Below are 22,381 nucleotides of genomic sequence, written 5' to 3'. Positions count from 1 at the left end.
CGCCCCCGATCCGCGCGGGGATTGGGCGCCGCGGGCGGGCGCCCCGCGTCCCTGCGGGGCCGTGGGCGGAAGTGTGGGGTACGGCGGCCGCGGAGGCTCGGCGGCGGAGGGACGGGCGCTCCGCGTCCCGCCATGTAACGCGCCGCCGCCGCCGCCGCTCCCCTCGCCCCGCCGCCGCACCGCTGCCCTTCGCTGCTCGCCTGGCTCCTCCCGCCCGGGATGGGGGCCCGGCGCCCGGCGGGCGCCCGGCCATGAAGGGCGGCGGGGGAAGCCGCTCCCAGCACCTGCCCGCCGCGAGGGGACCGCGACGCCCGGGGACCGGCGGGGCTCCTCCTCGGTGAGTGGGGGCGGCCCGGCCCGACCGCGGCGGCCGGGCACAGCGGGGCGGCTTCCGGGCCGGGAGCGAACGGGCTCCGTCCTGCGCGGGGGAGGGAGCGGCGGGGGCTGAGGAGGCCCGGGGCGGGCGGGCGGGGGCCGCAGCCGGGGCCGGCGGTCTGTGAGGGGACGGGAGAGGCGGGGGCTGGCGGCGCCGCCGGGAAGTCGCCGCCTCGGGGGGCTCCTCTCGGCGGAGCGGCCGGGCCGGGGCTGCGGGGGCCCCCCCCGTGCTGCTGCCTGGGGCCGGGGGGTGCCCGTGTGGGCGGGGGTCGGGGTGCGAGGGGGCCCGGGGTCCCCTCGGGAAGCCGGGAATCGAAAGCGACGGCTTCGACGGGCGGCAGCCGCCTCGGGACTTTGATCTGCGGGTGCCCGGGGCCCTTCCCCGCCGCTGCTCCGCTCCGGAGCCGCTGCTGGCGGCGGGGGCAGCCTCCCCCGGGCCCCTCGCCTGTGCCGGGCTCGGGTCTGAGCTCCGCGCCGGGGGCAGCTCGGGGGGCTCGGCCCTCGCCGCCGGATCAGAGGCCGGGAGCGAGCCGTTGCTTTGCGTTTTGTTTTGGTTTTTTTTTGTTGTTTTTTTTTTTTTTTTTCTTCTTCCTGACTCTTCTACTACTTTTTTCTTAATACTTATGTACTCATCTCTCTGTGAAATGGGTGGATGCCTACCCACATCAATAAGTGAGTCCATGGAGAAAGTATGCAAATACATGCTGTTACACTTTTATTATTTTGTATGCATATATACATACACACACACACATATATACGTGTACGTGTGTATTACTTCCACAATACTCGCCTTATTTTCGCAGTCAAACTTCTAACAATCTCCGTGGTTCTGCTGCCCGTGTGTGGGGGGAATCCAGAGTCCTGGCTTTGGCGGCGTCGGTTTTAAGTAGCAGCTCCTGAGAAATACAGGAATCGCTTTGTAGGCGAGTGCTCCCTTCAGTGGGTGCAGAATCTAGTCATTAGCATTTCTTTATCTTCATCACATTCAGAACAAACACGATCCCTGCACCAGGCACAGCCTGCCTGACAAAGCTGCGTGTTCGTGATTTTTGTCGGCCTGTTTATTTTTAGGGTTTTAGCGCCTGTTTGTAGAGAATAGTTGTTCCATCGTCATAGCAACCAGGCTGAGTGTATTATAAACATTATTAAAGGAAACCTTTTCCATCTTAAATGAGACTTCCTTTTCATAATAAAGTTAGGATCAACATAAAGCATTTAACCTTTTGTTCGGGGTTTACTCCGCAGCGTGATGGGGAGACCCGACCCCTTACTTTTAAACAGGGATGCTTTTACTTTCAGCAGACACACTGTGCCTGTTGAAGCTAATTTAATCCGCTGTTGGTAAACATTCCCCTCGGCCCATTGTGGTGGCAGATAAGGAGGAAGCGAGGGTAATCTACTTAAAGAGGAGCTTCCACAGAAATAGGTATTGTTATGGCTTACTCGGAAACAATCACATCAGCGTCAGAAACAAACCAAGTAACTGATCAAAGGCGTTTCATTTTTGAAGTTTACCGTTCTCTCTATTTGTCCTAAAGCTTCCTATGTTCTTTTTGGTCTCTTACCCTATAAAAGGAGAGGTAGGAAAGGGAGATTCTTCATCAAAGTACGGTAAAGCAGGGAAATGAGGTCTGCTGTCCGTAAAAGCAGCTACGCTGGGGTGTCAGTCATCCTTACCCAGGGATGGGGGATCGAATGATGGCAGCAACTGCAGCAAGTACAAAGACTGTGCTTTGAAGTCCCCCTTACTGGCCATGGTCAAACAGGTTAAAACATTTTTAAGTGTCAGGGCGTCCTGGTCAAAACCGTATTAAATAATAAAGCAGGCACCATTGTCTCTGTGTCGAGATTTAAAAAACCCAAAAAGCAGTTTGGCTCATCTGCTTCTACCAACTTAAGTCTGCAGCTGTAAGTACGATGGGAATCCTGATGGCACGGTTCTCCCTCGGGGCTTGTCTTCTGTTGCTTTTCTGCTAGTACAGAAAGGTTTTCTCAGGCATCTGAAAGGTGGAGAATACTAGAAAATACTTACTTGAAAATGAAATAATCTTTTCTCCGATAGACGTTAAGAAGCTGGAACAAATTGTTCCTAAAACCCCACATATTTGCTAACACCTTAATTTCATGTAAAGTAACTTAATTTTTGAGCCAAGAACCCAAAATTTATTGCAGCGTCTGTTTTAAGTAAATACAACTGTCAAACTTGGAGTGGGATTGGGCAATTAGAACTCTGGAGCAGCTCTTATCACGAGGACATCCTCCAGCATTTCCTTCCAAGGAGCTTCCTGCCTCCGTAACCACGGCTTCTCCTTCAGAACAAGCTGATTTTCCTGGCGGGGTTGGGAACAACGGTGCAGTGAATGCCAGAGCCAAGGGGAAGACAAGAATTTCTTGGAGTCTAGGGTGGGGTTTTTTTCTTATTCTTACCTGATTTTAGTATTTATTAGAGAAGGTATAATTTCATTACTACTTGGAAAGCTGCCAGGGTTTGGAATTTTTTAACAATGGTGTTGCAGATGTATCTGCAACAAGTCTGCGTCTCTAGTTTAGTTTCTTGTAAATAGTAACTTTATTTTACACATATAACAGGCTTTTAACTGGCAATTCACCTGTCTTTGGGATGTGAGCTAACAAAACGAGCGATAGTGACAGGAGTAGTTAAAGTGCTTTTACAACGCTCTGTGTATTCTGGAAAAGGACCGAATACCTTACACGCTTCCCACCCCATCAGAGTATGTCAGTAGCTAGATACTAGCACCCTGAAGAGGCGGGTTTTTGGACAGTAGGTTTCATACGTGTTGGGCAGCAGGTTCTTTCTAAAATGAATCAAAACTGATAAAATCCTAAAAGTACTAGTTCAGGTGAATCACAGTCTCAGGAGCTTGACAATGTTTTGTGAAAGGTTTATTAGTAATGGGATATTTTAAGTGCTGTGCTAATGAAATTGTTGCTTGGTTATGTGTTGATAACCACTTAATTAGATACTTCATCAGCAATGTTACAGCTCTTTGTTCCTTTACTAAAATGAAAGGAATAGGGCAGCCATTTAGTTAGTTAGTTGGCTGGACAAAGACACTGCAAACCTGATCTCACTTTGAAGTTAACCCTGTTTTGAACAAGAAGTTGGGCCTGTGACCTCCAAAAACCTCCTTCAGCCAAAGTTATTCTGTTTATTTTCCTGGAACAACTGTCTAAGGCCTTGTGTCCACAGGAGTATTGCACAACATTGCAGGAGTTATTGTCTACAAATTCCCGCTGTTCACACACCGTGGCCATCTTAAACTATTCAGAAACCATGGGCATAGTTTTGCACGGTCAAGTCTTAACAGTTCAGCTTTGCTGCGCATGTGCGGAGCGCGCGTGTGCTGTATACACAGCAAGTCCGGCTTTCCTGGAATTGTGTAAAGAAAATTTAAAGAAAATTGTGTAAGAAAAATTAAGATTTGCTCACCTGCTGGCCCGCTGAACATCTGACTTGCGTCATTAAGTGTGAGGTGCCCAAGACCATCTCTAAGTTACTGTTGCTGCCTTTTTTTGTTTCTTTTTTTTTTAACGACGTGTTTGTGATCTGGGAAGAGGTTTCTGTGTCACCCTGTGCGTTTACCTCTGCTCTGTGCTGCTTCCAGAGTCATCTTTTGAGACATCGCTTCTGTGTAAATACCCGGACAGCTGTAACTTGCCATTTAAATACGTGGTAGTGATGATTTTGTCCTCGCTGTGTAATGCCTGTGTGACATCCTTTCTTTCCTTTGCACCGTCCGTCGTTTCTGTGTGGGTTCCGACAAGGCCGTAGACCTGACTGCTTCATTCAGTCCATCTGGAGAAGTCATCAGGCTGCAGATGCTTACAAGAGGCTGTTGGAGCAAATGGAGGTGAAGGATGACTTGAGCTGTTCTTGGTGTTGAGTCAAAGCAGAGGAAACCTGCCAGAAGACCTTGAAGACAGAGCCCCCCGGTCCTGCCTCTGCTGCCCTCGCAGGGCCTGGCTGGCTCCTGCCTCGCTGGGGCATCGCCAGGTGTCCCTCTCCTTGAGCACAGAGGGATGAACACTCGAGTTTGTTTTGCAATCGTTAAGTATAGCTGCTGGCCACGGGAGAGATTCCCGTATGGCACTTCCTAAACCGTTCCTCCCGTCTGCTGTGCCACCCAGCGATTGCGCACGCTCCTTCCGCAGCAGATGCAAAGCCTTGAGGCTCTGTAATCAAATGGATTGCGTGGAGCACGTTGTGGCACAGGTGCATGAGAAGAAGTCACCAGGGAAGATACCTATCTCGTGTCCTCGTGTTTTTTGTAAACTCGAGGCTTTGTAAAGTCAAGGCCTCAAACAAAGCTACAGCAACCTCAAACGAAGCTGCAGCAACATGAGAAAGCTCAAGTTTGCAGCGCTGGTATTTAGAGTACTGCAGCCAAATTCTGTCAGCTACTCAGTATACTTCAAGGGTCATCCGTAGGCGTCAGAGAAGATCTCAAGACAATAATAGTGCTCTATTTTAGCATACTCATTACAAAGTATAACTGCCCTCTGCCTCTAGCAACTATTTTTTCCTCATACTCAAATGGTGCAGAAGTGAAAAGGCCGTCGTCATAAGCAGCAGTGTTGCCTCTGCCTAATTCCCTCATTGTCTTTTCAAATGAGACCTTTTTCTTTCTCCATGGACTCTTATAAGGAAAATAACCTTCAGCAAGAAGACAGTTTGTAGTGGTGTGCTTGTAATTATTGGTGTATTCATCTTGAAGAAAAAGCAATCAATCTACTAGGCTTTTTGTGCTGACGGGGAGATTGATGCCTTTTCATGAAGAGAGACGTAGTTTTGGAAGAAGTTGAAATGCTATTTACAAATCACGGGAGAAGTAACATCTCACCGTTGTTAGTGTAGAGTAGGAGCGGGACAGCGGGTTCCTGTCCTCATCCTGATTTCTTTAGTTTCTCTCACTAATGGGCCTGTGACATCTCTGGAGAGTGTGGGTTTTGCTGTATGTCGGAATAAAAAGGACAAGAGGATCTGCTGAATTCCTTCCAGCATCAGTGCAGGAGGGGAACACTGAGTACGTGGCCCTGCCGATGTCTGTGGCGTGGACGGGAGCCTCTCTAACAGCTGGTCCCCCCGTGCCAGCTGCTGCACAGCAGCCGAAGACGCTCTGCGAAACACGGATAGCAGGAGCCCGAATTGCTGCGCAGTCCCTGTGGTTGCAAGGTAAAGGCTTGTGAAAGGCGTCAGCCGCCTTCTGCCCCAGGTGCTGAAGAAGGAAGAACCTTTTTAACGTGCTAGTTGGTTCTTCGTAAACAAACAGACGTGCTCATCTCGCCTATACTGGTTTTAATTTTACATCTTGTGTGATGTTTTTTTTTATTCTGCTTTTTCCTGAAGAAGCAACAGTTCTTTGATGTATTCTTATGCTGTTTCAAAGCAACTTTAATAAAAAAGTTAAATGAGATGTCTTGATTCATAATACAACGTTGTCTCCCATATACATATTATCCTTTCCCAGTTACAGCTTACTTCTGGACTCTGAAGGGGCAAGATCCACCTGTGATCCCATTGCTTTGACCGATTTGGAGGGTTATTTTCTGGCCTTCCCTTTGTCTGTATATAATCTTCAGAAAAACTCTATACTCCCAGTTCCGCTGAGGTATCTCTCCGTTGTTTCCTGTAGATGCGCGCAATAAATACTTAATAAAGGGAGGTTCATACTCTCATATGCAATATAACCTATCCATTAACAATTCCAAAGCGCGCTCTGCTCCTGTTCTACAACAGCCAAGGAAAAAGTAAAACTCCTCCGCCTCGTCGTTAATGTGTCTAACGTAATACTTTTTTAGAGTAGAGGGTGCTGAGGCTATGCAGTGTATCCTCCGTATGATGGACGGAATCATGACAACCCTAAAGCCTGTAAATGCCAGAAACATCAGTGCTAACCTGATCAATCTAACACCCCAGTACAGTCTGTAGCTCTGCCCCTGGGAGAAGGATCCTTCCAGCTGGAAGGCTGCAGTATTTGGGATTTAGGCAGCATGAACTCTTTTTTTTTATTTTGGTAAATGCTCCTCAGAACAACGTAGCTCATCACTGGGAAAGGTGATTTTTTTTTTTTTTTAAAAAAATCTTGTTTCTTCCATTATTTCGGTCACTCCATGTGTACTCTGCATTGCTGAACTCTGTGCTGTCAGAGTGCCAGTCTGTCAGCGTTGTGTGTCTCCAGCTGGATTCAAACCCAGCCCTGACCTAGGCAATAACGCTGGGCTGTGGTAGAGGTTGGTGGGCTTGGAGATGATGGCAAGGTACTTCTTACTAAAGGGAAGCAGCCCAGTGAAATAATAGCATTTAAATTCTGGGATGAGATCTGCATGGATTTTTAGGAGGAGAAAAAAAAGCCTTTGCCACTCTGAAATTCTGCTGCTAATCTAATTTCTACGTGATTGCCTCCCATTGCATCAGTCAGCGCTATTTGGTGCAGTGCTGCTTATGGGTTTTGAAAGTGCTGTAGATAAATGTAGCGTGGGAATAATCACTCCACTTCATTTTCCTGCTCTTTCTCTGTTAACACATATCACTAGTATTGACAGCTCTGCAGAACGGTAGAATCAAGTCCTTATGTCTACACAACACCCCATGCATGTGCATCATCCTGACAGGATAATGAGGCTCCGCTTGCGATGCTCCGCAGCGTGCGCGTCCTCTGCGTTGCCAGTAGGCAGATATGAAATGTTATTGGCAAATGCGAATACAAGTTGGAGGAGAAGTCCTGGAAGAGTTTTAATGTGGTTGCCTGGCCCGGAGTTCCCGTACGGTTCAGCTGGCATGCCAGGGTGCAATGTGGGACGAGTCTCAAAGCAGAGTGTTCAGCAGCTGATATTTTCTTAGAGTACCAAGCAATTAATTTGGGCAAGCATGGAGTTGTATGCATACAGTAATTAACAAGGAAAGCACCTTAGGCCAGCATAACAAGGTGGTGTGGGTGTCCTTCATTTTGAGATTGTTCCTTGTAATTGCAGCAATTTAACTGACTTGATCAATGTAGCATCCCTGTGTAGTCATGTAAGCGTGCCATTAGGCAGGTATTCTTAAAAATAGGTTAAATGCAGTGGGCTGTGCCCAAAAAAGTACCTGCCCCAGGGCACCTTATTTCAGTAAGAATGTGTAGTCCTGTGTAAACTGTCAGCAGTAATCCTTTTACAGGGCTGACTAAATTCTGAAGCTCTGACATGTAGACTGTTCTCTTCCTTATATAGGGCTGGATAAGTGCTGGGCAGTAATGAGATTGGAATAAAAAGGCTTTGGTAACAAAGATGAACTGGCAGTCCCCAACGAATCTTAAACTTATCCCTGCGTGTACACGGACATCAAACAATACGGGCGTGAGTCCTGCCTGCTGAAGTTGGACTTGATGCCTCTGTTTTGCAGCTTCTGCTTGTGGATAGTGTTTAGTCACTCAGGCTGCAGATGCACCCAGATGGAAACCCCTCTTCTCTTTAGGTTTGCCTTTGTTGTGGTTTAACTGCGCGGAGGGGAAAAAAATATCCAGCAGTTACGCACATCAAAACATTTTTAGTGTAATTCATCATGATGGTTCTTATTCCAGAGTGGCTGGGTTTGTTTTTATTTCATCGGAAGAAGTTTAAGCTGCATTAATAGAAGCCATTCTGTTCTGGAATAAGAGAATCTGTATGGGATACTGAATTAGTATAATTTTATCTGGTTTAATTCACAGTGTGACTTACACTTTCCTTGTGCAGGCAGGATTACTAGTGTTCTGCCTGAAAACCTCTGTGGAAGTACTGTTTCATGTGGTCAGATACGGTCAAGGAAAAACGTCACCTCTTCTGCCTTGTATGTCCTTGATGAATTTATACATCGACAGCTTCAGTGCTAGAAAACCGGGCTGGAAGCGCGTGAATTAACTGGCAGATACTAGGCCTAGAAAGTCTCAGGATAAATGACTGATGTAGGTAAGACATGGCAGGAATCAAAAGAAAAGCAAAGGCAGCGTTTGAAATCGTTTTACTTATGTTCTTGTTTATTCTCTTAGAAAAGACAGGGATGAAATTTGGAAAAGAAAGGAGTTTTGGAAGAGAGGAGGCTGGGGGTTGATTGAGCAGGCTGCTTACAAAGAGGCAGTAAAAATGTGAACTGAAGGAAAATTGCGTTGTTCTGCACTCTGGCATCTTCAGGTAACTTAAGCAGTTACTTGATCTGCAATCTGTTTTCTTAAAGATAGCGAGGTTGGAGGTGGGTGCAGGTAAGGAAAGGAGGAGGCGAGGGGGTGGTTTGATTTTTACCTGGGTGCACCTGAGCTGTTTCTCATCAAGCAGTACAAGTCAGAGTGGGTGAACATGGAACAACTTAGAAAAATTTTTTTTGGATAGTGACTCATTGCAACTTACCCAAAGTGACCTGATTTAGTTAAATGAGGCTAAATATAACCCATGTGAAAAGTACTGACATGTGGGAGGAGACGACAGCAGTTGGCTCTCAGCCTCTCTGTTCTGCAGAGAACATCTTTCATGACTGGTGACTAATAATTTTTACTCTTGCTGGCTTTGGAAATAACATCTCTGCTCCATTGCCCCCTTCTAGGGAGACGAAGAAAATGCGCTGTTGCTAATCTGTTGCCTCTTATCTGCCTTTCTGAATTTCAGCTTACTGCTATGGACAGTGCTATCACTCTGTGGCAGTTCCTCCTCCAGCTCCTCCAAGAGCCTCAGAACAAGAATATCATCTGTTGGACCTCCAACGACGGGGAGTTCAAACTGCTGCAGGCAGAGGAGGTGGCCAGACTCTGGGGAATCCGCAAGAACAAGCCCAGTATGAACTATGATAAACTCAGCCGTGCTCTCAGATACTATTATGTGAAGGTAACAAAGTCCGTAAATCCACCTCAAATCCTTATCCATCTTACCAGCTTCTGCCTAATGAGCTTTGTTTCCTTTTTCGTTCTCTTCAAGGGGATAGGTGTCACTTCTGTCTCCCAGACTTAAGTAAGGTGTACTAGTTTATGTTTCGAGGGCTTTTTTCTTTTGTTTATCATTGTGCTGCATTTCCTCCCCAGTGGTTATTTTATAAGGTTCTGGATAGCTTTGTGCAAAATGTTATCTTCTTTGATTTATGTCTTTGCTAATACAAATTTGTCGTTGAATACTAATCCCCCTTCCAAAAATACGCACCCCAGCAGGGGTTAAAATCCTCAACACTCCAGTTAAGCAACAAAGTGATTATGGTGATGGAGATGGTGAATATTGCACCACCTCGGGATCTTTGCTGCAATTGTCTCTACAAAGGGGCTGTCAAAATAAGGATTTCCAGTGAAGCAGCCCAAAGTATTTTTCTTTTTCTCCGTGTATTCAGAATTGCACCTCTAATGTGGTCAGTGAGTTTAGTCCAGCAGAGTAAGATGCTTCTCTTGTTTAGCTAATGTCTTCTAACGATTTGCAGGAGTCTTTCATTAGCGCACAGGTAGTGTCAAAAAGCTGAGCTAGAACCACAGTGTGGGAGTCTTACCTTCGTTTCAAGAAGCCATTTATCCCACAACTGTTATTGTGTGAGTGTATGAGATAAAAAATAAAACACAGTTTCTGAGGAGCCTGTCAGTGGTGGTATGTTGCTTGGAGTTTATTTTTGCGTAGCACAAATCTGGCTTTGTACTGAGACGTCTTAGTAATAACAATTGTATGATAAATAAGAATCTTCGTAGGTCCAAACTGTGTGTGGCATTTCACTTAGGAGCAAAACAAGTTCGACATATGCAATTTTGTGGTGTTGAAATAGCTGATTAGCCTACATTCTGCTGACTAGTTCAGCTACTTATTTTCTTTTATAATCACCTTATTAAGAATAAAGGTGGTTTGATTTGAAGTATTAGCTCTCAATTCTGCAAACCTATAAGCTTTAATTCTGCAGGTTCTCCTGTTAGATTACACTTACTGTACCCAGGTCAGTGGTCTTTGATGGGGGCAATGTGTATTTTTTTGTTTCTTGGCTGATGTTTTAAAGTATGTTCAACAGAATTGCTTGGCAGTTCTAAGGCTGTTGTTAGTATATTTAATGGCAGGTTAAGCTCACCTGTTTTAGTGTTTTGTCTGTGAGCTCTGGAAATGATATTTTGGGAGCATAACTGAATTGCAAGAATTGCAGTGTGTTTTTAAAAAAAAGAAACGATTTTTGATGAAAGATTACAGACTATCTAATGCCTCAGTCTATTTTAGGCAGTGTTTGTAGGAAGAAAATTAATCTGAAGAAGGCCTAAATATATATATCTTCTTACCCACAGAATATCATTAAAAAAGTGAATGGTAAGAAGTTTGTGTACAAGTTTGTTTCTTATCCGGAGATTTTAAATATGGATCCACTTGTCGTGGGCCGTATAGAAGGAGACCCTGAAATGACTGGTTTTGCGGAAGTTAGCAGTGCTCCAAAGGATGTGGAAAACTGTGGGAAGGAGAAGTCTCAGTCATGTGCTAAATCCTCCAGCCGCAATGACTATATCCACTCAGGCTTGTACTCCTCTTTTACTCTGAACTCCCTGAACTCTTCCAGCGTAAAACTCTTCAGGTCCATCAAGATTGAGAATCCAGCCGAGAAACTGACCGAGAAGAAACCTGCTCAGGATCCAACACCCTCTGTCATCAAGTTTGTAACCATGCCCTCCAAAAAGCCTTCATCTGTCCCCCTGGTCTCTACCACTTCAGCAGTCCCTGCCACTTCCACTGCTTCTGCCACTTCGACCGCATCCTCTCTTCCCATGGGATCGGAAGAAACTCTCCAGACCTTGGAGACGCTTGTTCTACCCAAGTTAACTGTCCCTGAAGCTCCAGCACCTTTGCCAAACTTAACCACCAGCTTCACCCCAACTCCACCCATATCCTCAGTTTCTCCCACGCTGCAAGTTCCTTCCACGCCCCCGTCGCCGCCGCTGAGCTCTAATCCTGACCTGGACATTGACACGGACATAGAGTCCGTGGCTTCTCAGCAGCTGGAGCAGGCTCAGAGCCTTCAGCATCAATCCCCAGAGCCCAAAGAGCAGGATTCATCTGTGCTGGAGAAGGAGTTTGCCAATCACCTCTCCAGATCTAAAAAACCCAAAGGGCTGGAGTTGGCTCCTACTCTCGTCATTACAGGCAGCGATCCAAGTCCACTGGGGATTCTGAGTCCTTCTCTCCCAACTGCTTCTCTTACTCCAGCACTTTTCTCTCAGGTAACCTAATTACTTTCCTGTTGTTTTTTGGTTTGGTTTGGTTTGGTTTTTTTTAGTAACAATAGTGGTTATGTTATATTTTAAAACAGTAAGGGAAGGCAGGTGGAAAATGAATAGTTAGTAGATTGTATTTGGAGTTCTGAAACTCAGGATGTCACTCCCGTTTTTCTTATAAAACAGAAACTTTATTCGTAATCGGTATTAGCTTCCACCCCAAAGTGTGCCCAAGTGGTATGTCAGCCGTACCTGCCTGTACGGTGTCAGCGTGTGCAGGCAAAACCCAAGCCAGCACCAGCAGGTTCCTTTGTAAATCTTGCCAGGGTGATATTGAATTATTTCAAAAAGTCTAAACCCTGCCCTTACCCTTCAGGCTGATTCTGAAAGTGCTTTAAAAATAGAGACCCACGGAGGTGTCTGTTTAGCAGCTTTCTTTTGCTTCATTTAGTAGCCATTTACTTAAGACCAGAGTATTGTGACTTAACAGCAATAAGAACTGCTGCTTAATTTGGTTGTTATCTTTGTGTGGGAGAGGAAAGCTTTTATGCCTCATGGAAAATTTGGAAGAGAACTGAATCCAACTAGGCTGTTAAATTGTTCTGTATATATTTAATCTCTTTCCCACAATAAATTGGAATTAGAGTGAAACTGTAAGGAAACTGCTGATTGAAAACTGCAATGGCTGAAGACAGAAAAAAAATCAAGTGCAGCTGCTCTTTTGGCACCCTTCGAAGTGTTTGGCCGGTGAACCTGGAACATCCAGAATATTCAGAAGCTGGATGTAAATGTCTTTTGTTGTGGCTCACATTGTCAGTGTCGCCCAGACCACGCGTGTGCCCACGGTCTGCTCTTTCTAAATTCATGGACTGAGTTGTCCAAGGCCACTTGCAGGTGCTGTATGCTGAATTGCAGGAGGAGCCAATTTGCTGTAGGTTACAGCAGGATTTGGCAGCTGTTGGGAAAAGAGGGCCAATTGCTCAGCACGGGGAGGGAGCGCCGGATGGCTGCTGCTGCGGGGTTTGAAGAGAGGGGAAGGAGGTGGGAGGAGGCGGAAGGAGGGAATGGGAGTTCCTGAAATTGGGACCCAGCCCTCTGCAGCTGTAGGAGCTGAGATTATTGCGGCTGGATTTACATGTGCTCTGCGTTACTCACAGTGCAGGCTTCGCGCAGCTGACTGTCTTCTGGTGTTTTGCAGACTCCCATCTTGCTGACCCCAAGTCCCTTGCTCTCCAGTATTCACTTCTGGAGTACGCTAAGCCCAGTCGCTCCTCTCAGTCCTGCAAGGTTGCAAGGTGCTAATACGCTCTTTCAGGTAAGTTCCAGCAAGTTTAGCCAACCTCTCCCTTGGAGCCACGCTTGCCAGTACCTTCCTCAGAGACCTGCAGGGATCAGTTAGCCCAAATATCTGATGTAGAAACAAAATACATCTCATCTTTCTGTTTTCTATCCCCTATGTTAGCTTTTGAGAGCGTTTAATTTTAGTGTTTACCCAGTTTTATTTCAGTATATTGTAAATGTTGGTATTTCAGAAATGTTTTAAATTAACAGCAGTCTGTGCTGTAGTTAGAAATAGATATATTTTTTTTTTAGGTCTGTCCTTTCTGTAAAACTTGCCTCCCTGTGACTTTACTGGCTGAGATGTTCCTGGAAATTGAATTTTGCTACTCCATTGGTTGTTTTGTTAACAGTCGCTTCTGTTGAAAGACGTTAATTAAATCTCACCACTAGTAAGAAGGGAGACTGTGCGTGTGATCTCTGGGGCAATATGTAGCACAGTTCTTTATGATCTCTATATTCTGCTGTCTTCTGTTGTTTGGAAATTCTCAGCTTCACTGTTTTTAATAAATATTTTTGTTTAACTAATATATAGGAAAAAAATCCCCTATATTAAAAAAAAAAAATCCTTTAGTTGTAATCACTCATGCTCTTCCTTCACCTTCCGCTTTGGAACTGGAATAACCACATCTGTTGCCCGAGTCTGCTTAGGCAAAGGGTAAAATTTAACTAGTTGTCTTTTGGGTTTATATCTGTCATCTCCATGGAGATGAAGGAAGTAGCTTCTATGTGCCGTGAGGATAGGGAATAAACAAGTAGGTCTGAAAATGCATTGGGCGTTTTTCTCTATAAATAGCTGATAATTAACTGAGGAACAATTTAGACCCCGGTTTCCCAACAACCTGTTTTAAAGTCACTTATTAGTTTAGGACATAGGCGGAGCTCAGCGCAGAGGTTACAGACTGGGTCCTCCTGGCGGCACTGGTTGTGATAGCTGGATTGGTGCAGTCTGTGATGCGGTGGCATTTAAAAAGTAAATTACCTGGGGGAAGCCAAGAAGATTCTTTGAAAGTTTTGGGTGGTTTTTTTTGTTGTTGTGTTTTGGGTTTGTATTTGTTCTTTTTTTTCCCTGGGGGAGCTTCTACATGCACAGGTATGAGAGGAACAGTAAATTAAAATGGCCTCTTCCCTAATAATTTTTGTTTTGTCTCTTAGTTTCCATCAGTGCTGAACAGTCATGGCCCATTTACTCTGTCTGGACTGGATGGACCCTCTACCCCTGGCCCGTTTTCCCCTGATCTACAGAAGACATAGCACACGAACTCATGGAAGGGACATATTGGCAAGCAAGGGAAAGATATGACACTTATATTTAACCATGTTTTTTTAAATGAGCAATTTATAATTCCACAGAGATTATCAACAATCATAGTTTTTGCCATTCCCAAATAAAATGCCTTTTTTTGCAAAATTCCCTTTTTTGAAGACCCAGGTTGGGAATGTATATGCAAACGCCTTAATAGGAGCTGAAGCTCCGTCTCGTCTCTTCCCTCCTTGGTTTGGAAGACTTCGCTATGGTTAAAGGCAGTTTCGGTTGGTGTTGCAGTAACTGAGTCTGCACTGATCGCAGTAAACGGTATCGGAGAAGTCTTTTCTCTGTGACTCTTGGAAAAACCCTCTATTCTTCTGCTTCCTGTGCTTGGCAAGAAGAAATCTAATCGTGATCGAAGCTGGCATTCCAGGAAATGCTTGGGAAAGGGGTGTGTGCATCGGCTTTGCCTTGGGGCCCGATAACTTCTGCAGCAACAAAACAGCCCGCGTCTTTTCTGCTGTAAAACCATCTTGTCTTTTTGCAGGGAGAAATTTTCAAGGAATATTCAATGATTGTGTTGCTGAGACACGGACAATTTTTGAATGGCATTTTATACCGACAGTCCAGCCCCTCGGAGAAGTGGTCTGGCTAGCTTCTGGATGCTTCCCTGCCCTCCCTTCGGTGAGGAGGCAAGGTCTGGAGACGAATGGTGGGATTAGTTCCTTTCAGTTCTCAGAAAGTTTGAATGCTGAAGTCCAAACATTTCTTGTGCCAGAGACCTGTTACAAAGCCTGTAATCTCACTGCTAGAAGATTAGCAGGACGGTGGATTTTACATGAGGTTTTGAGGGTGTGTCTGCATTTGGTGAGGTTGCTGCCTGATGCTAGAGTTTCAGACCCAAACGGTGGGTGAGAACACTAACGTCTGAGCATTAACGTTACTGCTCTTTTCCCACAGTTGAAGTGGAGAAGCTCCTCTTCTACCAGCTCTTATCTCAAGCTTTGCTTACATCTATTGCTTTTTTTATTTGAGGAAGCACTCAGACCCAAAGTAAGTTAGGCTGAGTGTGTGCAGCGAGCTGAGAGGGGTACCATGGCCTATCAACTTTATTGTAAATTTGCGCTCGCATTGCTTTTCTTGGTGGCCGTGCGTATGGATTAATATAAGATTAGTTTCCAGAGCCATTTGAAACACTGATGAAATGAAATTTGTAGTTAGATTTTTACACCTCAGGAGGCCTTTTAAGAGAACTGAGGAATGAAAGAGGAGAGGCTCTCCTCTCACAGCCCCTCCGAGCCTGGATGTCTTGGTCCGTTGGTGCTGGGCGGCGTGCCCTTCCACTTGGGCATCTCATGTCAGGCAGCAACTTCTGTTTGCTACTGCGTACGTTGAGTTGGTGACGTAAGATAATCTCCGTAAAAAGCCCACTAGAAAACAGATGGAGACCATCTCTTTCCTTTGGCATCCTCACTGGCTGTCTTCAAAGTTGTAATGAGCAGAGGAAGATTGTACCTTTACAGCAAGAGGAGCTGACGGTGTACGCTGTATATATTGCACCTGTCTTACGGATAAGTGGTGAACTCGAGCTTTCCAGAGTTTCCCTTTTGCCACTTTTGCAGACTCTGAATTCACTTTAAAGCGTATGACAATACCCAAGACTTAATTTACTGCAGCGACGTTATCTTTCTGTATTCTAGCGTTGAAATATGTAAACCACTTAGTATGTTCCTGACATGACGCCCGAGCCAGGTGGGTGTAATGGAGTTGCTTTTTGGGCATTGTTCATCCAGAAAGTCCCCTGCCCGGTGGGAGAACAGAGTATGCCTGTCTTTAGGTGGAGATCGCAGGGAGCGAGCTCACGTAGCGAACTGTCTTCCTGTGCGGTTACGCCAGAGGCACGATACTGCTTCGCGTTTTAGACATCAGCAGATGCAGGATAAAGTTCCTGTGCCAGCAGCTCTTAAAAATGACAATGTGCAATATTGACTTTTTTTTTTTTTTTTTTTTTTTAAATGCAGAAAGCAAGCTGCAGATCATAATTAAGAGCAGGCATCTGGAATTTTCTGGTTTGCATGACGGCTTATGAGTCTGCTCTAGAAAATATATATAGCTATATATAAATAGCAGCACTTTTAATGGTTGTTTTAGCTTGGCCGATTTTATGCCCACCAAGTGTGTGGACTTGAGAGCAACGTTGCAGACTAGGATTAGAACTTAAAAATAATTAATAAGCACTAAAGACTTGCAATTTAATTGCTTCCCTTTCCTTGTCCCCTATGGAGAAAAGCCAAGTTTATTTGTTTAAAAGTTGTGTATGTGCACACATGCACTTAATTTTTTGTAAACTGTATCACTTTCAGCATAGGTATGCAAGAGAACCAAACGCTAACACAGCTTGCCAGTTGTGCTCGGCCCAGTTTCATGCTCTTCTCCGGGTAGCTTCGTACGATTGCACTGCCATAGCTGGCTGATGAGACACACGTTCACCCTCGGGAACGCCTTCTTCGGAGAAAGTTAATATGCAAATGCAGCCTGTATGTGTTGGTTTCAATCCGGTAATATCCAACGTCCTGACAGAGAGCACTGAGAAGAGGATTGCTTTTGCTTCTTAAGCACCTGCCTAGGAAAATAAAAGTCCCGTGTAGGATTATAATCTCAGGAGGCAGTTGGGAAGGCAAGCTGAGAGGGGGAGGCGGTGGGAGAGGAGAGGCTTGCTCACCTTTTCTCCATTACAACTTTCAGGTCACTTAAGGTAATATTATCTTGTATATATGCTGCCTCATTAAACAGACATTTACTAACGAGTATGTAACTGCCAGCTTTTTTGGATCACATTCCTGACAGAGCACAGTGTCGCTGTGACTTCTTGGAGCTTGGTTATGTGAATTGCTGGTACTTTTACTAACTCGCTTCAGGAGCAGTTTGCAGCTTGTCGCAACTTGTTTTTAACTTAGTGTAGGGAAGGTGGGGGTTAATATAGGCTCTCTTTTAATTATCATGTTAGCAGTCTGTAATATGGGTATAGTACCGTGTTGGTTTAAAAAAATAATAATGCAGCATTACAGAAACGTTTTATTACATTACAATTCATGTTGCTGAAGTAGCCATGGTATTGTTGAATGCTTGATAATATTTACATCGGTTAATTCATAGATGGTGGTAGAATTAGACTGGATGAGCATGGAAGCTGAACATCTGTCCTGCTTCTGGAAATCTCTTTTACATGTCACTGCTGCTGTATAATAGTACTGCAGAGTTGAAAAGCTTGCACTGCTGTTGCTGTGTGTGCTACGTCTGGCTTTTTTTGAGATCCTGAACCGTCAGGATGCCACTAGCAACACGTGCTGCTAGCAGAAACAATCCATGGAAGCAGAAACGTGTTAATAATACCCTGCGGTTATAGAACCATACTTGTTCTGTCTTACCTGTTTTCAGAGAATGTGATCCTAGCAATGAGGGTGATGGAGGAAAGTGTGTGGTTTTTTTTTTTCTTAGCAGCAGCTTAAGTCTAGGTCCTTGTTTCAGAACTCGGTCTTCAGCAGGGACGGCTGAATGTAATTCCTATGCACTGTCTTTGGCACATTCAAGTTGCGTTTTGCAATAGGTCAGGAAGTGATAAAATTCCTTGAATTTGAGAATTCCTTGTTTTAACTTAGAGCATCCTAAGACTTCGGTATCCATGCAATCTTTGGTATAATGGAGCATGCATTATAGCAGGAAAGGCTTTGGCTGTTCAGTGGTTTGTTTGGGATAATTTCTCCCTCTGATACGTTTTCAAACCTCAGACATCTAGCAAATAGATTCTTCTTGGGTTTTGTAGTGTTCCTTTTAACCACAGTGAAGGCTGCTTATGTGCATATCTTCCCTTACACAGCTTCTCAAAATGCAGTGAGATGCATTAATGTCAGATTCCCTCATGACTTCAACTTTCACGCGAGAACTTCTGCAGGTCGAGAGCGGGTGAAAGCGCTAGCCCAGCGCGTTGATGCAGCGTCTCAGGTGAGCACAGGCGCAGAGTTCTGATCCACTTCTGTAGCATTTTTCTAGCGCTGAGGTCAGAACCTGCGGTTCTGACGGTCCGTTGGCTACCCATGGTTTATTCATATATCTTTTAGTTACTTTTTGCAACTGTTTTATAGCATTTTTGTATGTACTCATGTTTTACTATACAATTTAACCTCTTCCATTTTTAATGCGTATTTGTTTACAAGGCACATCTCAGTGTTGTATCAAGAGGATATCTTGGTATTGTCAGCTATGAAAATAAACTACATCAGTAGTTAAGGAACATTGTCAAAGTTGACAGGTATTTTAAAACTTGATGTTTGAGTTTTGGGTGTCCATAACAATTCTGTTCTGTTTCGTTCCTTAGTTCTGTGTAAGAAATACACGTACCTTCTGGCCTCTGAGGTCGAGGGTATGGATAGTTTAGTTTGTCTTAATAATCACGGAGCATGGCATTGCAAACAAACAGCCCAAGCCCCAGAGGATCTTACACCCGGCAGAGAAGTTGAAAATCCATTAGAATTGTAATCACGTTGCTTAGAAGCTATTCGGGATGTTTTAGTAAGGTATAGTATGTCTTGCCTAAACAGGAATTTTTATGGCTTGATTTGTCTTTAATTAAACAGTAATTGGCAATGGCTGCTGTTTAGTCTGAACAGTATTAGCAAATCTGCTTCGTGTGGAAGCCGTTGGCCATTGCCATCAAGTTGAGTGGTGGTTAATATGTGACATGCTAACGCTGATCTGCTGAAATCAGAGGCTGTCAGATGAAGATTAAAAGATAAAATGCAGTGTCAGTTGTTTTACGCAGTCCGTCAGGGCCATTACTGCGAAAGGCTTCGTCTTGGATCAACATCTGTGGACATGGCGTTCCCCTTCGCTTGCGCGTATTGACCGTGCTGGGAGCCCTTCGTAAAAGCTGATTCTGGGCAGAGGAGAATTTTTGAAAAAAGAACCAGATCTTTTCTCCATAGCCCGCGTTTAGTCCTAAGGATATGTAGTATAGGAGCTGCAAAGCTGCAGTAACGGCAGCGCTGCCATATTTCTGTTCTCTGCGTCTATCATCAACAGACCTTCTGTCGAAATTCCCTGGCTGTCTTGGTGCCATCTAAAGCAGAAAGGTTACGCTTTGGGTTTGGGTGTCTGGTCGATCTTGAACTGAGGAATATTATTCTTGCCTTTGTACAAAGAACAAACAAAAAGAAGGGAGAATATGTTCACTGCAGAAGGTTGATTCTTTCTGGAGGATGCAGCTTTGCTGACCATAACCATGCTTTGCAAAAAAAATGTGACCTGCAAGGTAAGAAAACTGGGCAGGGCCCAATGTTTCTTCTTGAATGTGTATGCTAATGTATTTCCCTTTCAGGATAGCAAGGTAAATTATTCTACAAAGAAAGTAGAACTGACTAGAATTTATTTTTGTTTACCCCCTCCCAAAGAATGTAGTAGAAGACTTTGACCGTGGAGCTATTCCAGACATCTGGAAAAAAGCATACTTTGAGAGCTGAAAACTTGGTTTTAGATGCATCGTTTCCCCGAGACTGGGATAGCTCTCTCCGTGTGAACATGCGTGTGTTCGCGTGCTCGCTGCCTGGGAGGCTGTGTGTTCATTACACGGAGTCTGGCTTCCAGATTTGTATAAATAACGCTTACCGCGTACACGCAAAGCAAATACTGCACTACGCAGGTGCCACTTTTAAATGGTTTGCACACGCTGGTGAGGTTTTTTGGGGCTTTTTTTTTTTTTTTTTTTTAGTATTCATCCATTTTACTATAGTGTGGACTAATTAGTTGCCAAAGGTTATTTTTAAATGCATCTTTGACATTGTTGTATGCCACATCTTCTAAAAAAAAGTGTCTTAAATGTGTCTTTGAATAGTTTTATGTTCACGGAACAAAAGTTTGGACTTCTTTTTTTACCTAAAACACTTGCTTCTCTGTTGAGACCATGCGTTGCAGAAGGTTTTCATCTCAAAGTAGGGGTTTTGGCAGGGGGTGTAGCAGGATAATCGTGAACCTTCGGAAAACAGGGGTCTTTTAATGGAGATGCGGAACGAACTGTAAGCAGTGCAGCGAGGGGAGGGTGGAAGGCGTTGTGTTCGGAGCCCGTTTCAGTCCTTGAGCAGTACATGCAGCAGTGCTGTACTAATAACTGGAAGCTGTTGTTTTTGATATTTTTTTTTTGTTTGGGGTTATTTTTTTTCCTTTTTTTTTTTTTTTTGAACACAGGAAGGCTTTGAGGGCGGCCTCTGCATGGTTCCTAGTGTGTGCTGTGTGCTGGGGGCGGGGGGGTTACAATACCTGGGTTTGCTCTAGGCTCCTTGAGATGTGTTGTGGTTTTTTTGGCTAGCATGTCTTAAATCTTCAGGCTTTGAAACTGCTTTATAGAATTGTGTTGACTTTTTGTTCTGCTGTTGTTCAGTTGCACAGAGTTTTATATATATGATGTACTAGTTTTAACGTTAATTCTCTGTGAACAGGGTTGAGATTATTCATTGTAGTTTAAAAAAAAAAAAAAAAAAAGTTGTATTCTAAAACTCCCTTTTAAAATCGTTTGTATTCTGTTGCAGTGTTACCAGATGGCCTTATGTACGTCACAGTGTTTTGTGATAAGTACAGTAGCACATTTAATGCTTATCTCCCTCCCCTCTGTTTTTATAGCTGAGAAGTATATTCTGAATAATAGAGCTGAATAAATGGGAAAATTTTAGCAGAATGTCTGGTAAGGATAGCGGTTGTCTCCCCTAATGTATATTAGGACAGCTGGAATTAATCTGGGACTGAAACGACTCTGAATAGGGATCGTTAACCAGCATGAGGCTTTGTCTTGGGAATTCTGAGAACCTCGGAGCGAGCTGATGGCAGATTGGAATCGTATGCTGGTAAATGGGCATGGATCTGTCGGCTTCACCGCAGCTGCTCGGACCGACGCTGGCTGAGGATCTGGCCCTTGCAGCTTTTTGTCTAGGGCTCAGATGGAGGGAAGTTTAAGTTAAATTTTAGAGAACTTAAGAACCTAATCAGCTGTGGTAAGGTGTGACAGTTGTTCTGTTTATTTTTAAAGTGCACATCTGTTTTGGAAAGCGACTTTAGCGTTTGCTCCACAACTGAGTTGTTAGGTTAACCTGGGTCCTTTGCAAATTGGCAGGATGATGGCTGCGGCGCTCTTTCTGCTAGCGCAGCTCTGACCTCTCCGCTTGGGGCAGGCTGAGCAGACAAGCGTGTCGCTTAACTTACCGACTCTTTTTAACTTTGCAATGGATTCCATTTTACTTTCCTGTAATTTTAGTAGAACCATCAGTGGTAAAAATTACATTGAAAGCCGCAGAGATAACGTTTTCAGTTACTCTTTCCAGAACAGAATTGCATTTAATATATATACATGCATAGTACCAAGTCCAGAGACAAAGCAAGTTATGTTGTAGTGAGTGTCTACCTTCCTACACTGGAGACTTCTTCTCGACACGGTCTTTCAGAGACAACTGTCATCTTACACCGCTTTGGTGCTCTCGTTACAGTTGGGTAAACTTGCCTGGGAGAGAATAGCTTCTCAGTCTAACTTTTTTTGAAAATAATACCTTATAATAAGAGTATCTTAATGCCATTGTGTTTAAAAAAAAAAAAAAAAAAAGCTGGTATGTAATGCAAGTACATAAATAGCCAAAGTTTTCAGCAATTGTTCAGTGTTACTAAATTTGCTTTTATTTAACCTTCCAAGATAACATATTAGGAAGACCTTCGTCATGTTGCTATCGTATTGAAAAAAAAGTCTGATCAACTTGATTATAGCAGATACGCAGTTATTTGAACACATTTCAGGTTTGAATACAATTTGGAGGCAAAGTCCCAAAACTTACTTTGGAGGAAGCACACTGTAATGACACTTCAAAGTAACAAATGCTGCTTTTAAAGAGTGGCGTATTGGCAGTTGTTATTCAAACATAATGAAGGTCTTTCCTGAGAAATCAGGTGACTTTTCTATTGCTTCAGTTTTTGTGCAAAAAGAAAAAAAAAAAAATAATCAATGTATTGCAATCTTTTTTAAAAATGGGGTGGGAATAGTTAAAGAAAACTATTTTATGTAAGAACTGACAGAGGGATTTGCTTTGTATAATGCAAGCTGGCTTTAAAAAAAGCATTGTAGCAAATTATTCAAGTCAATCATATGTTAATAGTTATGTGCAACCAGACATGCAAAACAATTGTATTTTTTTAAATAAATATT

The 22,381-nt window shown here is 44.2% G+C and overlaps 1 protein-coding gene across 16 annotated transcripts; it reads left to right on the top strand.

Annotated features, from left to right (window-relative positions):
• The first annotated feature begins 239 nt into the window (after window positions 1-239).
• Window positions 240-22,373, top strand: ELK4 (ETS transcription factor ELK4). 16 transcript variants are annotated; one of them, XR_014230177.1, is made up of 8 exons: window positions 250-337; window positions 2,551-2,781; window positions 4,005-5,572; window positions 9,016-9,231; window positions 10,644-11,567; window positions 12,760-12,876; window positions 14,055-14,475; window positions 14,696-22,373. XR_014230177.1 is itself a non-coding variant. In XM_082330204.1 (7 exons), exons 4-7 carry the CDS (start codon window positions 9,025-9,027, stop codon window positions 14,151-14,153), a joined length of 1,347 nt encoding a protein of 448 aa, XP_082186330.1. In that variant the 5' UTR covers window positions 250-337; window positions 2,551-2,781; window positions 4,165-5,572; window positions 9,016-9,024; the 3' UTR covers window positions 14,154-22,373. The 16 variants fall into 16 exon arrangements, 9 of the variants coding, with proteins under 9 accessions (XP_082186332.1, XP_082186326.1, XP_082186330.1 ...); XR_014230178.1 differs by having other exon boundaries at window positions 14,055-14,599; XR_014230179.1 differs by having other exon boundaries at window positions 14,055-15,900; window positions 16,512-22,373.
• The last annotated feature ends 8 nt before the right edge of the window (window positions 22,374-22,381 follow it).

The sequence above is a fragment of the Platalea leucorodia genome (assembly GCF_965183815.1).
Source record: "Platalea leucorodia genome assembly, chromosome: 19".
NCBI lineage: Eukaryota > Metazoa > Chordata > Aves > Pelecaniformes > Threskiornithidae > Platalea > Platalea leucorodia.
The sequence above is the reverse complement of the archived record's forward strand: the minus strand, read 5'-3'. Positions and strand labels throughout refer to the sequence as shown.